Source organism: Diceros bicornis (assembly GCF_020826845.1).
Source record: "Diceros bicornis minor isolate mBicDic1 chromosome 27 unlocalized genomic scaffold, mDicBic1.mat.cur SUPER_27_unloc_1, whole genome shotgun sequence".
Classification (NCBI taxonomy): Eukaryota; Metazoa; Chordata; class Mammalia; order Perissodactyla; family Rhinocerotidae; genus Diceros; species Diceros bicornis.
In genome coordinates, this window is record NW_026690889.1 from 1,226,264 (window position 1) to 1,244,194 (window position 17,931).

At 41.4% G+C, this 17,931-nt stretch overlaps 1 protein-coding gene across 1 annotated transcript in view; it reads left to right on the plus strand.

Annotated features, from left to right (window-relative positions):
• The first annotated feature begins 1,155 nt into the window (after positions 1 to 1,155).
• Positions 1,156 to 17,931, plus strand: part of LOC131401949 (centrosomal protein kizuna-like) — a 263,865-nt gene continuing 247,089 nt past the window's right edge. Inside the window, exons 1-4 of the mRNA XM_058536997.1 lie at positions 1,156 to 1,160; positions 2,292 to 2,323; positions 3,672 to 3,713; positions 3,916 to 3,995. Coding sequence (XP_058392980.1) covers positions 1,156 to 1,160; positions 2,292 to 2,323; positions 3,672 to 3,713; positions 3,916 to 3,995 — 159 coding nt within the window. The remainder of the gene's footprint in view (positions 1,161 to 2,291; positions 2,324 to 3,671; positions 3,714 to 3,915; positions 3,996 to 17,931) is intronic.

The window sequence follows — 17,931 nt, forward strand, 5'->3', positions numbered from 1 at the left end:
ACACCGCCCTGCTGAGGGACACCCAGGACCAGATGGGATCTCCCCTCTTGCATCGCTCCTTGCCCTGAGGGCACCATCATTCCTCCATCTGACTTACATCTGTTACGTGATTGTTTCAACCCTTCACTTTCCCTGCGTGTCTGGGTTCTCTCAGTGTCCAGACGTGATGTCCTAGCTGCCTTCCCCATTTCTCACATGGGTAAACTGAAGCTCAGAAAGGGTATTATTGTGCCTAAGGTCACACAGTGAGTTAGGGGCAGAGCCAGGATTTGAAGTCAGGTCTCCCTTGCCCCAAGGTCTGTGATCTTTCACTGGCTCCAGTGGCCCCCTGCGTCTCCAGGAGACCTCCATCTCACCTACTCTCCCTTGCGTTTGTTCTAGGTCACCAAGCTCTATAGAGGCAGCCAGCTATGAGACATATTCCACTCCTGCCTGGTCACCAACTTGATGTAGGTTGAGATTGGAAGCATTGGCTGAGCTGGTGGCTGATGGCTCTGAGCTCCCGTGACACATCCTTGATCTGGAAGTCACTTACATGGTGCCCATTCTGCCCCACATCCCTGTCAGCTAATCCTACCATCTCCTTCCATAGGTTTTCGGGGGTTGAGAAAAGCATTAACATTTGGGGCCACCAACCTCCAGCATTCTCCTCCTCCTCCTCTTCTGGAGACTTTCAACAAATATCAGCAGTCTAACTGTGCTCTCCAATAGTGGAGCCACTAACCACATGGGGCAATTTAAATTTTTTATACACCTGTTGGGATACGATTCACATGTTGTGTGTTGGGGGGGGCTGTATTTTTTAGGTTTTTCTATATACAATATCTTCTCCTCTGCAAAACAAATAGTTTTACCTCTTCTGTTCCAATCTGGGTTTCTTTTATTCCTTTTTCTTGCCTAATTGCCCTCATTAGAAACTCTAGTACCTATGATTAACATATCAGATGAGGGAAGACATCATGGCCTTGTCCTTGGTCTTAGGGGGAAATTTTCAGTCTTTCACCATTGAATATAGTGTTAGCTGTGGGTTTTTCATCGAAGCTATTTATAGGTTGAGAAAGTTTTTTCTATTCCTAATTTGTTGAGTGTTTTCTTTTTTAGACATGAAGGGTGTTGTATTTTGTGAAATTCTTTTCTATGTTTATGGTCGAGATTATGTGGTATTGGCCGTTATTCTATTAATATGGTGTATTACATAATCACTTTTCAGATATTAAGCCACTGCTCCAACTAGAGGTGAGAGATTCAGACGTTCTCAAGTCTGTCCTGGGCGTGCCACATCCCTGAGCCCTTGTGGCCTTCCAGATGCCCACAAATACACTGGAGCTTTTCAAAGCCCCCTGTGGACATCTCATTCCCCCAATTTTTCTTCTAAGTTGTTGGCTCACCTCTTGTCTGCCTCAGCTGGTATCACTCCCTCAGGCAACTACAATATAAAACAATTAGCGCTGATTGTTTTTAGCAAGTGCCCTGGGGACAGACTTTCCTCCCTGGGCAAGCTCTGAGTCTAGTAACAACAAGCCCTGAACATGGGGCGTTTTCGGGGAGCTGCCAGGCAGGTCAGCTAGTTGCAGTTGGGTGGGGAGGGGTCTTTTCAGAGCTCCACACCCATTATGGCTGCTGTGCTGTGGGTTGTCTCAGCCACCATGGTTCTGAGACTAACGGTTTTCACAGTTATGGAGGATGTTGTGAGAGCAGGATGGGAATAGTGAAAGTTATAGTGCCACAAAGTTTGCTCCCTTTATCAAGATTCCACCGTGTGTCTTCACTAAACCCTCTTCAGATTCTTACAAGCCTTTGATTAATTTCTAGACTTCTGAAAAGTTGATTTCGACCATTTTTACCAGTGTTCTCATTGTTTTTATGCATTTGCAGAAGTGCTTACTCCAAAGTTTCAAAAATGTTCTCCCTGTAGTTATTTATTTATAAATTAATTACTTGAAATGAAATTACATGGGAAATTCAGTTTCTCACTCACACACACTAGCCACATTTTAAGTGCTCGATAACAACATGGGGCTAATAATGAGTGTATTTGGTAGTGCAGACAAATGTTGACATTATTGCAGAAAGTTCTCTTGAACAGGACCCAGAAGCAGGGAATCTAGAATCAGGGTAGAATTCTAGACACCCTTGTTCATACTTGTGCCCTTCCAGGTCTGTCCCCCACAGTAACCACACTGGAGTGGACTCCCTGTGTACCTTGCTGCTTTGGCACAGAGACTGGACGGAGTTGCCATCTATGAGGAATTCCTGCGGCTGACCCAGAATGGTACCCAGCTGTAGAACTTGACCCTGGACAGGAAGAGTGTCCTTGGGGATGGTAAGGCTCCGTGCTCATTGGGGAAGAAAGTGAGGCCTTTCTGGGGACTCTGGATGCCTGGAGCTGAGAGAGCATTGAAGTTTCTCAGGCTGGCAGGAGGTGGCATAGTCCCCCAGTCTTTACCCACCAGTGAGAGAGAGAAAAGGACACCAGTGTAATATAGGAGGCCCTCACCTTCTCCTAGACAGCTCTGTGACCTCATACTAGTCACCTCCCCTCTCTGGACTTTTGTTTCCTTATCTCTGCACTGAAACCCACTGGGCCAGATGCTCAGTGAGGGCCTCCAGCTGTGTGTGAAGCAGACTTACAGGTTTGGGCGTCATGTGGTTTCTGATCCACAGGCTATAGTTTGCCAAGTCCTGCTCTAGATGAGCAGCAATGTGCTAGAACTTTCTGCAGTGGTGGAATGTTCTATATCTGTGCTGAACAGTGCATAGCTGCATGTGGCTGTTGAGTGCTCAAAGGATGGTATTGGGACTGGTCTTTATTGTTACTGAGTTTTAATGTTACTGAGGTACCAGAATTTTTATTTTATTTAACTAAAATTAATTTTAATTCAAAAAGAGACTTGTTGCTGCTCCATATCAGACAGCACACCTGTAAGAGGTTGTCTGGATAGAGGTACAAGAAGGGGGACATGCACCCTCCCACCAAGCCCACTGGGTGCTGTGTGTCCTACCCTCCTGGAGTTTATGTTGTAGCTGTCAAGAACAAGAATAGAGAATTGAAACTTATCAATTAATTGATGTGAACAAACTCATACTTGCAGGCGGAAATCAGAGAAGACTTCCTGCAGGATATTACATTGTAGGTTAATCCTAGAAAATGAATATTAAGCGAATAGATAAAGGAGAAGGGGATGAATGTGTTTCTAGGCACGGAAGAACACTTTTGAGTGGGAATTTGCAAATTTAGAGAGATCCCATAGGCTTGCCAACTGTGATGACCCATTCTCCCCCCGGCCGTCTTAAGAAAGTCCAGCTCAAATTCAGTCCTCTGTGTCCAGAGGTATGAGTTTGGTTTAATTTATTAAATTTTTGTTCTGTGATAATGGCCTTGGATTTTGTAGGAATGTGTGGTCACGTTTTAGAGATGGAAACTAAAATGGGGTGAAACATGATGATGTCTACTTGACTTTAATATTTCATTGAAAACATGGGATGAATCAAAGGTGGCAAGTGTTAATAATTTATACATTGATAAAATGTTTTAATTGGATGGAATATATATGGTTAAATTAGATGATGGATGTTTATGAGACTGTTCCCTTTATTTTTCTGTGTCTAAAAAGTTCTGTTAAAAAGAGTGAACCACACTCACATACATTCTCCATTTGATTCACTTCCAGAATATTCTCCCAACAGAGATGACACCTTGACTGAGAAGCCTGGTGAACCTGCAGGAAGCCCCAGCCCACGGAAGGTGGCGAGAATCTTGATGCTGTGCCTCATCGAAGAGAACCATGCGCACAGGGTCTTGGATGATGAGGAAAGTTGTCCAACCCTTGTCAAGGACGGTTGAGGCACAGTGGGGTCAGCAGGAGCCCTGGGGCGATGACAGGAGGTGGCTCACCCCACCACTTGTCTCCCCAGACCTCCCCTTCTGGGCCCTCATCCTCATCTGCTTGGCGGGCCTCCTGGTGCTCATCACAGGCCTGATCTGCTGTCTCCTGGTAAGCCATGACGTGTTGCTTGTCTTCTTACTATTGGGTTGTAAGAGCTCTTTATACATTATAAATACAAGTCCTTTTCTAGGGATATGTTTTGCAGATGTTTTCTCCCAGTCTGTGTGTGGCTCGCCTTCTCCTTCACAACATGAGTCATTGGGTAAATGAAAGTGACAGTCATCATGAGATTCCACCACACTTGAGAATGGCTAAAATTAAAAAGACTGATTATAGCAAGTGTTGTTGCAGATGTCAAGTCACTGAAACTCTCATCGAGTGCTGGTGAAAAATAGCTTGGATGCGTCTTTAATAATTACATACGTCTACCCAGCCATTCCTCCCCTAGGAATCCATCCAAGGGAAGTAAACCCGTAGGTCTATACACAGACTTGTACACACATGTTGATAACAACCTATTTATAGTACACAAAAACGGAAAACAACCCAAATGTCCATCTACTGGTGAACGGATACACAAAGTGTGGTATTTCCCTACAGTGGAATACTATATAACCATAAAAAAGAATGAATTATTTTTTTTCTTTTTTAATTATTTTATTGAACTTATAAAGGGTTTTAACATTGTGTAGTTTCGGGTGTTCATTATTATTTGTGAATTTCTGTATAGACTGCATCGTGCTCACCAACAGTAGTCTAACTTTTATCCATCACCATGCATATGTGCCCCTTTAACTCTTTCACTCAAGCCCCAGCCTCCATCCCCTCTGGTAACCACTAATCTGTTCTCTTTATCCCTGTGTATGTTTATCTTCTACATATGAGTGAAATAATGCATATTTGTCTTTGTCTGGCTTATTTCATTTAACATCTTACCCTCCAGGTCCATCCAGGTTGTTGCAAACAGGACGATCTGGTCTTTTGCTTCTGGCTGAGTAGTATTCCATTGTATATAACACATACCACATCTTCTTTATCCATTCATCTGTAGCAGGGCACTTGGGTTGCTTCCATGTCTTGGCTATTGTGAATAATGCCTCAGTGAACACACGGCTGCATAAATCTCTTTGAATTGTTGATTTCAATTTCTTTCGATAAATACCCAGTAGTGGGATAGCTGAAAAGTATGGTATTTCTATTTTTAATTTTTTGAGAAATCTCCATACTGTTTTCCCTGGCAGCTGCACCAGTTTGCGTTCCCACCAGCAGTGTGTGAGGGTGCCCTTTTCTCCTTATCCTCTCCAACATTTGTTATTTTTTGTCTTGGGAATTATAGCCATTCTGATAGGTGTAAGGTGATCTCTCATTGTAGTTTTGATTTGAATATCCCTAATAATTACTGATGTTATACATCTTTTCATGTGTCTGTTGGCCTTCTCTATATCTTCTTTGGAAAAATGTCTGTTCATATCCTCTGCCCATTTTTAGATTGGATTGTCTATTTGTTTGTTGTTGGGTTGTATGAGTTGTTTATATATTTTGGAGATTAATCCCTTGTCAGATATGTGATTTGCAAATATTTTCTCCCAGTTGGTGGGTTTTCTTTTCATTTTTTTTTTTTGTGAGGAAGATCAGCCCTGAGCTAACATCCGTGCTAATCCTCTTTTTTTCTGAGGAAGACCAGCTCTGAGCTAACGTCTATTGCCAATCCTCCTCCTTTTTTCCCCCAAAGTCCTAGTTGATGGGTGTATGTCATAATTGCAGATCCTTCTAGTTACTGTATGTGGGACGCAGCCTCAGCATGGCCAGACAAGCAGTGCATCTATGCGCGTCCGGGATCCGAACCTGGGCCGCCAATAGCGGAGCGCGCACACTTAACCACTAAGCCATGGGGCCGGCCCTGTCTTTTCGTTTTGTTCATCGTTTCCTTTGCCTTGCAGAAGCCTTTTAGTCTCATGTAGTCCCATTTGTATATTTTTTCTTTTCTTTCCCTTGCCTGAGTAGACGTGGTATTGGGAAGGGTGCTGCTAAGACTGATGTCAAAGACTGTACTGCGTATATTTTCTTCTAGGAGTTTTATGGTTTCAAGTGTTAGATTCAAGTCTTTTATCCATTTCGAGTTAATTTTTGTGTATGGTGGAAGATAATGATCTACTTTCATTCTTTTGCATGTTGCTGTCCAGTTTTCCCAACAGCATTTATTGAAGAGACTTTCCTTTCTCCATTGTATGATCTTGGCTCCTTCGTCAGAGATTAACTGACCACAGATGTGTGGTTTTCTTTCTGGGCTTTCAGTTCTGCTCCATTGATCTATGAGTCTGCTTGTGTGCCAGTACCATGCCATTTTGATTACTATAGCTATGTAACATATTTTCAAGTTAGGATTGTGATGCCTCCAGCTTTGTTCATTCTTCTCAGGATTGCTTTGGCTGTTTGAGGTCTTTTGTTATTCCATATATATTTTAGGATTCTGTGTTCTATTTCTATGAAGAAGGTCATTGGGATTCTGATTGGGATTGCATTGAATCTGTAGATTACTTTAGGTAATATGGACATTTTAACTGTGTTTATTCTTCCAATCCATGTGCATGGAATATCTTCCCGTTACTTCAGGTCATCATTGATTTCTTTCAATAATGTCTTATAGTTTTCATTGTATAGGTCTTTAACCTCTTTGGTTAAATTTATCCCTGGACACTTTTTTCTTTTTGTTGCAATTGTAAATGGGATTGTATTCTTGAGTTCTCTTTCTGTTAGTTCATTATTAGAGTATAGAATTGCAACTGATTTGGTAAGTTGATTTTGTACGCTGCAACTTTGCTGTAGTTGTTGATTATTTCTAATAGTTTTCTGATGGATTCTTTAGGGTTTTCTATATTTACAATCATGTCATCTGCAAACAGCAAGAGTTTCATTTCTTCCTTTCCAATTTGGATTCCTTTTATTTCTTTTTCCGGCCTAATTGCTCTGGCAAAAACATCCAGTACTATGTTGAATGGGAGTGGTGATAATGGGCACATTTGTCTTCTTCCTGTTCTCAGAGGAGTGGCTTTAAGTTTTTCACCATTAAGTATGATGTTGGCTGTGGGTTTGTGATATATGGCCTTTATTGTGTTGAGGTACTTTCCTTCTATACCCATTTTATTGAGAGTTATTATCATAAATGGATGTTGGATCTTGTCAAATCCTTTCTCTGCATCTGTGGAGAGGATCATGTGACTTTTATTCCTCATTTTGTAAATGTGGTGCATCACAGTGATTGATTTGCAGATGTTTAACCCTCCTGGCATCCCTGGTATAATTTCCACTTGATCATGGTATATGATCCTTTTAATACATTGCTGTGTTCGATTTGCTGATATTTAGTTGAGGATTTTTGCATCTGTGTTCATCAGTGATATTGGCCTGTAATATTCCTTCTTTGTGCTATCCTTATCTGCTTTTGCTGTCAGGGTGATGTTGGCCTCATAGAATGAATTAGGAAGTGTTCCATCTTCTTCAACTGTTTGGAATAGTTTGAGAAGCATAGGTATTAAATCTTGTTTGAATATTTGGTAGAATTCTCCAGAGAAGCCATCTGGTCCTGGACTTTTGTTTTTGGGGAGGTTTTTGATGAGCATTTTGATCTCTTTACTTGTGATTGGTCTGTTCATTTACTCTATTTCTTCTTGATTCAGCTTTGGGAGGTTGTAGGAATCTAAGAATTTATCTATTTCTTTTAGGTTATCCTGTTTGGTGGCATGTAAGTTGTTCAGTGTATTCTCTGATTGTCCTTTTGATTTCTGTGGTATCTGTTGTAATTTCTCCTCTTTCATTTCTAATTTTATGTCTTTGAGCCTTCTCTCTTTTTTTCTTAGTGAGTCTGGCTAAGGGTCTGTCAATTTTGTTTCAGTCTTCTCAAAGAGCCAGCTGTTTGTTTCATTGATCCTTTGTACTGTTTTTTTAGTCTCTATTTCATTTATTTCTGCTCTAATTTTTATTATTTCCCTCATTCTGCTGACTTTGGGCTTCATTTGTTCTTCATTTTCTGGTTCTATTAGGTGTAGTTTAAGGTTACTTATTTGGTATTTTTCTTGTTTGTTGAGGTGTGCTTGTATTGCTATGAATTTCGTTCTTAGAACTGCATCCCATAAGAGTTGTTTTATTGTCTTTTCATTGTCATTTGTCTTCAGGTATTTTTTGATTTCTCCTTTGATTTGTTCATTGATCCAATGGTTCTTCAGTCGTGTGTTCTTTAGTCTCCACATATTTGTGACTACCCCATCCCTTTTCTTGTAGTTGATTTCTAGTGTCATCATAGCATTGTGGTCAGAAAAGAAGCTTGATATGATTTCAATCTTAAATTTATTCAGGCTTGCCTTGTTTCACAACATATGGTCTATCTTTGAGAATGTTCCATGTGCACTTAGAAGAATGTGTATTCTGCTGTTTTGGGAGGGTATGCTCTACATATATCGATTAAGTTCATCTGATCATATGTTTCATTTAATTCCACTATTAACTTGTTGCCTTTCTCTGCATGATCTATCCATGGATGTAAGTGGGGTGGTCAGGTCCCCTGCTATTATTGTGTTGCTGTTAATTTTTCCCTTTAGGTCTATTAATAGTTGCTTTATATTCCTTTGTGCTACTGTGTTAGGTGCATATATCTTTATAAGTATTATGTCCTCTGGGTGGAAAGTCCCCTTTATCATTATATACTGCCACTCTTTGTCTCTCATAGTCTTTTTATCTTGAAGTCTGCTTTGTCAGATATAAGTATGGCAACACCTACTTTCTTTTATTTGCCATTTGCTTGGAGTATTGTCTCTCATCCCTTCATTCTGAGCCTGTTTGTTTTTAGAGCTGAGATGTGTTTCCTGGAGGCAGCATATCGTTGGGTCTTGTTTTCTAATCCACCCCACCACTCTGTGTCTGTTCATTGGAGAATTCAATCGATTTACATTTAGAGTGATTATTGATACATGAGTGCTTAATCCCACCTAATCTATATTTCCATTATTTCTCTTCCTTTGTGTTTCTGACTACCATTTCATTTTGGGATTTTTCTGTGAACGTTTCTCTTTTTTTATGATATATGGCTCTGCTCTGATTTTTTGTTTGCTGGTTACTGTGAGGTTTGTATGAAGATCTCATAGATGAGATAGTCCATCTTCTGATAGCCTCTTATCTCCATTAATCTAAGCAGGTTCCATCCCTTTCCTCTTCTCCTTCTGAGTTATTGTTGTCACAAGTTATTCATTTTTGTGTTGTGCGTTTGTGACTAACTTGAAGTGTTTATAGTTACTTTTGATGCTTTCCTTCCCTTCTTCTTTTAAGTTATAATTAAGTATTTGCTACCCTGTTGTGAAACAGACCTGTAGCTTTTTGATTTTGTCTGTCTATTTATCTCTTTGCTCAAAGATTTCTAGACATTTGCCTTCTTTTTGTTTCAGGTATGAGGGCGTTCTTGATCATTGCTTGTATGGGAGTTCTAGTGGCGATGAACTCCCTCAGCCTTTTTTTATCTGGGAAAACTTTTATTTCTCCATTGTGTCATAAGGGTCATTTCACTGGATAGAGTATTCTTGGCTGAAAGTTTTTGTCTTTCAGTATATTTAATATATCGTTCCATTCTTTCCTTGCCTGTAAAGTTTCTGTCAAGAAATATGCTGAAAGCCTGATAGGGGTTCCTTTCTAGGTTATTTTCTTCTGTCTTGCTGCCCTTAATATTTTTTCTTTGTCATTGGCTTTTGCCATTTTTACTATTATATGCCTTGGAGAAGGTCTTTTAGCATTGATGTAATTAGGCGTTCTGTTGGCTTCATGTATTTATAATTCCAGTTCTTGCCCAGGTTTGGGAAGTTCTCAGATCTTATTTGTTTGAACAAGCTCTCTGCTCCTTTCTCCCTCTTTTCTCCCTCTGGAACACCTATAATTCTTAGGTTGCTTTTATAATTGAGTCATATATTTCTCCAAGAATTCCTTCATTTTTTCAAAATCTGAGTTCTCTCTCCTTGTCCACTGGAAGCATTTCTATATTTCTATCCTCTAAATCACTAATTCTTTCATCCATAAAATCAGCTCTATTTTGTAAAGATTCTAGATTCTTTTTTATCTCATTAATTACGTTCTTCATATCCAGAATTTCTGCTTGTTTTTTTTAATAGTTTCAGTCTCTTTGATGAAGTATTCCTTTTCCTCATTAATTTTATTCCTGAGTTCATTGAACTGTCTGAACATTCTTGTAACTTGGTGAGTTTCTTTATGACAGTTATTTTGAATTTTCTGTCATTTAGATTGTAAATTTCTGTGACTTCAAGGTTGGTTTCTGGAGACTTGTCATTTCCTTCTGCTCTGAATTGTTACTGTAGTTTCTTATGGTGTTTGATGAACTAATCTTTTGCCTGTGTATTTGTGGTAGTATCAGGTCGCAGATTCCACCTGCTACTGCTGTGGGGGAAGCATGAGCTGTGTTTCTGATCCCCCCATATGCTGGAAGTTGTGTGGGTACAGTGGGTGTTCCAGCCAGCTGGGAAAGCATTCACACTGGGCTCAGAGCTGCCGCCACATGGAGGCAAGTACCCAGTTGTGAGACCGCAGCACTACTATGGGTGTGTGTGCATCTGGGAAAGCATCTGCATGTGCGCGTGTATCTGCTGCTGCCTTTTCTCATGCTCATGGCAGCCTCTGTGCTTGGTGGGTAGGGCTTCTTCACGGGTCTGAGCATTGGCTGATCATTGGGACTCCAGTGGCACGGTGGGCTTTCCAGCCATCCAGGAAAGCATTCATGTGCGGGTCCAGGGCTGCCGCCAACCCCTCCCAGAGTTGCACCAGGCGCATTCCTACTTTTGGGGATGCAGCAGAACTATTGGCTCTCACGCCAACCTGGGAAGCGCTCGGGCGTGTGCACAGTGCTGCCAGGGAAGGGTTGGGGATAGGAATGACTTCATAGTATGTGCAATGACAAGCATGAATCTCAAAATAATAATGCTGAGTGAAAGAAGACAGTAAAAAATGAGTACATAGTATATGATCCCATTTATAAAAATTCTTGGAAAATACAGGAAAATCTATAGGGACATATACTGGATCACTGGTTGCCTGGGAATGAGAATGTGTTTGCAAACGGCAGGGAAGGAGGAATTAAAATGAGCATGATGAAATTTGGGGAAGATGGGCGTTCCTTTTCTTGATTGTGGTGATGGTTCAATAAGTTATAATCAAAATGTATCAAATTGTTCACTTTAAATGTATGCAGTTTACTGTATGTCGTTAATGCCTCAATTAAGCTAGAACATGTAGGGGAAAGAGAGGGAGAAAGAGCCAAAAAAGGGAAAGGGGAAGGAAAAGAATGACTGAGGGTGAAAATTAAGTGGACAAAAGGAAAAGGGAGACACAGGAGGCATCGGGTCTCTCTGGCTTTGGCATCTCCTTCCCCTGGAGTCTCCCATACTGGCCAACTGACGGGACCATTCTGATGCGCCCTCCTCACCTCACAAGTCACTGTCTGCCAGCAGAGGAAGGAGGGCGACTATGAGGTCCAGTGACGATGCCTGGGCTATTACCTGCCTCATGGCGAACTACGAACGCTGCGATGACTAGATCTGAGGTCCCCTTTTCCCAGCTGGTGTCCAGAGGAGCTTGGCTGGAACAGAGCGAAACCACATTGGACAGACACAGGCTCCGAGCCTTTCTAGACTTGGCCCCTGACTGGCTCACAGGGGACTAAGCTGAAAGGTTTCACCTTCCTTAAGTCCTGAAAGTGACTTCAACTACTGTCCTGTGGTGTCACACCAGTTCATCCCTCAGGGACACCAGTATTGGTGAAACCAGCACAGACATTGCCATCATGTAAAATCGAATCCCCACTTCAGTGCAAGGATTCCCTTCTTAGGAAACTTTGGAACATCCCTCCCCTTGACTCTGTGCAGCCATCACACCCCTCTAGGTTCCTCCATATTCCTCCCCCACTGAAGCACTGGCAGTCTCAGGTTCCCCTTTTCTGCTTCATTCTCTGAAGCTCAGATTCACCAGGACTTCCAGATCAATCTCCCTCGATGGCTCTTCTACCCACTCATGGGTCCTCCATGATGGGAAACAGGCCAGGATGGGAGGAGTGGGTGAGACATGACTCTGCAGTCACCTTGGGACTTGAGAGCTGAAATGACTAGGTGTCTGGTAAGCCTGAATCCCAGAGTAACACCAAGGCTCTGGGAAGAGAGTATCTGCTCTGGATGTAAAAGTGAATAAAACTCAGGGGGAGAAATCTGAGGGAAAAGAAAGAGTCTTTTTTCATCTTTCTCTGTACGGAGTCCAACTAGCCTCACAGCAGAGGCTCCCCAACAAGCAGCCCAGAGCATCCCAGGCATGAGGCAGGCTGCGCTGTTCTGCCGTGGGTCTGTGGGAACAGATCACATTATCTGTAAACACTGTGCAGACGACCACAGCTGAAGACACCCAAGGGCTGAGAATTAAAGTCACAGTCATGCCACTCTCTCAGACTTTTTGTGTGTGAGCTTCACATTCTCAATCTTAAGCAGTGATTCTCTGAGAATGCACACTCTGAAGATTCTAATGATTAATAATATTAATATATTATTATACATTGCATACATTATACACTGTACAGTATAATTATAAATTAATGTATAATAATTATTATACATTAATATACTATTATATATTACATTATTATAATAATATCATTATAATGATTAATAATAGTTATCATTATTGACTATTTAATTTCTGCTAAGCAACATGACTGGCAAGCTCTGCGTGTATTATCTCAGTTACAGTCACCATTTTTAGGGTTTTATTCTCATTTTAAGCTAAAGATATTGAGGCTCAGAAATATTAAATAACTTGACAAAGAAGGAAAAAAATCACTACAAAGCTAAATTAAACACCTATTCAAACTATGTGTCAAAGAAAGAAAGACGTTATCTGACCTACAAACAGACTCAAAGTTGACCTCCCACAGGCCTGCAGTGAAAGAACCGGTAAAGAATGTGCATCAGGAAGAAGAACTGTGAACCCAGGAAAACATAACAGGAGTCACGAGGAAAGGAAAAAACAGTCTGTCTAATTTGGTATTAGTTTTAAAACAAGACATTAAAAACACATTTAACTAAAACGCCAGATGATTACTACATCGAAGAATAGAGGAGAGGAGATTCATTGAAAAAATAACTCATTTTTTAGGTAAGATATAAATAGTAACATACTCCATTATTGTTGAACACGTTGCTCTCAGCAGCTGGTAAGTTTGTCGGCCAGGAGACAGTTACGATGAAGAGGATTTGAATAACCCAACAGGCTTGATCAGCAAATAGACAAATCCCAGCACACAGTGGCTCACTGTTAGACTCATGACGCTGAGAACAGTCTTTCTCCTGATAGCAAGATGCCCGAATGGCATGTCAGATTTCCAGCCAGACAGATCTAAACAGTGAGGGAAAGGCTGGTATTTCATTATATGCAATTGTCAATCAACATGCAACAGAAAACAGAAAAAGAGAGATCTAGAAGTGAATATCTTACTTGAGAAGACAGATACAACAGCTCTTTAGTGAAATGTTATGTCAGGATCTATTGGAATATTACACAAAAAGCACAGTCCATTCAGACTAGGTAGGTTTTCTCTGTGACTGTGAGGGCAAAACTCTAAAGACCCCCATGACTTTCATAACTCTCTGCTGACCTTAAAATACAAATAAATAACACACTCAGGAAAGAAAAATGAGAGAACAACATGAAAAGGAAAGATCTCCTTTCTCTCCTCACCTGAAACCCAATCTCTCACCTCAGAAGGATCACTGTCTGTATCCTCTCTGTCATGCAAAGGAATTGAAGAAAAGAAAAGTATTGGTATATATTAAAGTTTCAAGAGCTCAAAGCAAGAAGACATCAGGACCCCTGCAGAGGCATTAATGTAGTGTGAGCTCCATGTCATCTGCACCGTCTTCTTTTTTCGTCATCGTGTTTGTCGGGACGTCCTTGTTGGCCCCTCACTCTCCCTGCCTCGCTAGCGAGTCTGTCTGCATCAGTGCTACCGCCAGTCTCTCTCTTGCCATCTTCACTTTCCCTTCCTGTTTCCTGATATCCTCCTCAGTCACCAGAAGTTGTTTGCAAAGGAGCTGTGGGATGTACAGACCAGCTCCTGGGATCTTCTCTGCCGAATCTGAAGACCGGGCAGGGGTGGGCATGGGACTGGAGTTCAGACCACCTGTGGGCACAGCTGGCAGGGATGCACCTGTGCAACTGGGTGCAAGATTCGGCAGGACTTTGACAAAGTCCAAAGGAGTTAACAGTTCTCCTGTACTCTGCAGGCCTGGAGACCTTGCAGTCTCTTCTGCCAGCAGAGTTGTTGGGGCTGCTCCAAGGCATCTGACCTCATTGCCAGGATGGGGTGTGATTCTAGTAACTGGCCTCTTGAATATGTAACTGGACATCCTCAAAGGGATGGAGATGCTCAAACCAGGCTTTGGTTTGGATTGGTTTCCACAATCATGTCGCTTCCTCTGTGATGATTTGACCATCATACTTCTTTTCCTCTTACCTTATAAAAATAAATTGTGAAAGTGGATCAGAGTGATGATTGAAGTCTGCCTTCTCAGGACAGTTATCTCAGATGTCTTGTACTTCTACCTTCCCTCTCCCCCTGTGGGGATTTATCTGACCTGTGCCCTGGGACATCATCAAAGACATTTGGGTCAAGAACAGAAAACTCGAGGTCAAAACTCAGGACTACTGCAGGTCATTTCTCCTCCATCTTGTAGACATTCTCCTTTATGAGTATGACTTTATTCTCTTTTTGTCCTTGTCACTCTCAACCACAAAAGCCCTGGTGTTCCCTGTCAGGACACACAGTCTCCAGTCTTTTTCTAAATCCCAAATCCTACCATTCTTCTGTACTATATGATTATTCATTTGATTAACCCATTGACCAGTTGGTGTTCATAGTTCCGTTAGAGATTAAATCAGTAGTGAAATGATCATTCACCCCACTCCTAGTGACTCACTCTCATATCCCAGATGTTTCCATCAACCCAAATGATCTTGTTCAATAATAAATAACTGAGAAAACATATTCACCCACCAGAAATTCCTGATTTCCAGTTTTTACTCAAACACTCATACAGCAGATACCTGTTCCTCAAGATGCAAGTGATGCCAGGTCTCCGTATCCTTACCTCAATTTCTCGTCTCCTTTTTCTATCATTCCTGGATTCCATGGTCAATAATCTCAATAATTCCCTTGGAATGATCCAAAATTCCTGACTGCTCATAATATCTGCCTTGTAAAACCTGAAACTCAAAAGATCCCTGTTATCTGCGATACCTTAACTACTGCTGGTCTTCTGATAACTGCTAAGAAAAGCATACAACGTGATTATGTTGGTACCACTGTAAATCCAAAATCATCTGCATCAACTGGGAAGCATCCATAATGCCTGGAAATTTTACTTCCTTTTCATGTGTTGGCATATTTACTCCTTGATTTTTCACAAAGTTTCTTTCAAATAGTCCCCACTTTTCTTTTTCCTTCATACATATTCGAGGTCCCTTAACTTGCCTGATGTTTCACAGAGAAATTGCTCTCTCTACTCCTTCCCCTCAGTTGTGAACCACTGAGCAAAGGTCATCTACATCATGTATCTCTGTGGCGTCACCTCCAACCACCTCCTCAGACCACTCCACACTCCATCTGCCCTCACCATTCTCTGGGTATTTCCCTCGTAACGTCACAATGACTCCTTTGTTACCCATCTCAATAGGAACTTCTCATGATTCATCTAACATGATCTTCAAGTGTAAAACTCTTAAATATGTTTGGGTCAACTTAGACATGTGACTCATTTGACAACTGTGAACATTAAATCTCAGTACAGAGAATCTATGTCTGAAAAAACTCAACTTAAAAATGGAGATTGTGCTGTAAGTAGGAAGTATACACTGGATTTATGAAACCCAGGAAAAAAATGTAAACTATCTTATTATTAATGTTATATAGACTGCACCCACAAATGATAATATCTTGGTTATAGTGGGTTAAAATATACTATTAAAGTTAGTTTCACCTGTTTGTTTTCATTTTTTAAAATCTGGCTACTAAAAAGATATTAAATTCCATAATATAGAGTGCTTAATGTTACTATTGGACAGCACCAGTGAAGCCATCAGTGAAAATAAAGCCCAGAGAAAGTGGTTAGGGAAATTTTTTCCCTAGAAAAGGAGTCTACACTGGCCCACACTGCAAGATGCAACAAAAACTGTCATACGCGCATGCACACACACACACACACACACCACACTGACAGAATGAAACACACATTCTCCTAGAGTCCCACCACTACTTCTCAAATGCCATGAGGTTGCATTCTTACTTAGTCCTAAGTGAACTAACCTCAAGAAAGAAGTAAGAAGTCAAGGTAATTTACCAGTTAGGAAGATCTAAAACCAGAGACTAAAGATCCAGATATATGGTGAATTTCCTGTCATGGCTTCTGTTATTAATTCAATATGTTATGGAGACTTTTCCAAGGAGGGTTGTTTTAAAACTCCTTTTTTCTTTACTATGTAAAAATACACAGGCTATGTAAAGAATAATTACTCGAACCAATCAATGAAAAGGAGATGACAGAACATGAACAACCCTTAAAATAAGTCACTACTGGATTAGAGAGCCAGTCAGGGAACAGCTGACATTGGGTTAATTTGGACTTAATTAGGCTGATTCTGATTTCATGACCGTCATAGTGATTGTATTATGCTAGAACCTACAAAACTTCTCAGCCCCCCTACTATTTAACCACCAAGGCCCACCAACCAGACCAGTCCTTGCTGACACATGCCCTGCCTCCATCCCTTCTGACAACACCTGGAGGATTTTCCCCAAATCGCACTCTGTCCCTGCACTCTTCTACCTGCCCCAGGCCAGGGAAACATTTTCTCCAAAGTTCAGGCCCAGCTCTGGGGATGGCACGTCTCCCTTGAGTGAAGAAAAGGATCAGAGTGCAGACCCTGTGAGCTGCAGCAATTGGACAAAGACTGGGGTTTGCTGACAGAAAAGAACCTTTAGTGGGCACCGTTACCAGGTCCAAGAAGCCCCAGTGATTCCTCCAGGGAATGTGATGCAGGACAGAGCAGGAATGTCTGCATGTGGTTTGGCTTGGGAATGCCTGTAGGGTGACATAGGTGACATTGGTAATGCATTCGCCAATGTTGTTCACTCATTTATTCATCGTTTGTCATGGAGTGCTTTCTACATACATCCAGGCAACAGTCTCACCCTCTGGGGCTCACAGGCAGTGTCAGAAGAATTTCTAAATTTTATTTATAATATATAGCTACAGCACTGGTAACACACTAGGTGTTCCAAGCGTTTTTCAAACATTAACTCCTTTAATACTCTCCATAAACCTACAAAGTAGGTATGCTGATCATTATTGTCAACTGAGAGATGAAGAAACTGAGGCACCAATCAGGTAAATAACTTGGTCAATACAAATATCTAGGAAGGGATTGAGCTGGAATTTGGACGTGAGGAGTTAACTCCATAGTCTGTGCTCTTAACCACGACATTTACTCTCTAAAGACTTCACATCATGAAAAAATTTGAACAGTTATCCATTTTCTTGGTGCATTGAGTAGTCACACTATTTTATCTGTGTCTGAAAAATAGAATACCTGCGTAGAAACTACTGCACATACACACTCAAATTACATCTACCAATGTCCCCAGTCCGTGAAAATTAATACAGAGAACATTTCAGAATTTTTCTTGCCCAGGTTGGGAGGACTCTGAGGAAATCTCAGTGTTACTGTAAGAAGCTGAGGACAGGCTGGGAGTGGGTCTCAGAGGAAAGGTGTCGTCAGGAGTCACCATTGAATGACAACATTGATGGGCGGGTCTCAGCAGTGACTGAATTCAGGATCTGGTGGTGTTTTAACCTGGTGCTTATGTTCTGGCTGTGGGTTTATGGTGATGCAGCAGAGGGAGAGGGGATGGTTCACTGTGTTCTTGGGGAAACCAGACCCATGAAAGAGAGGGAATGAC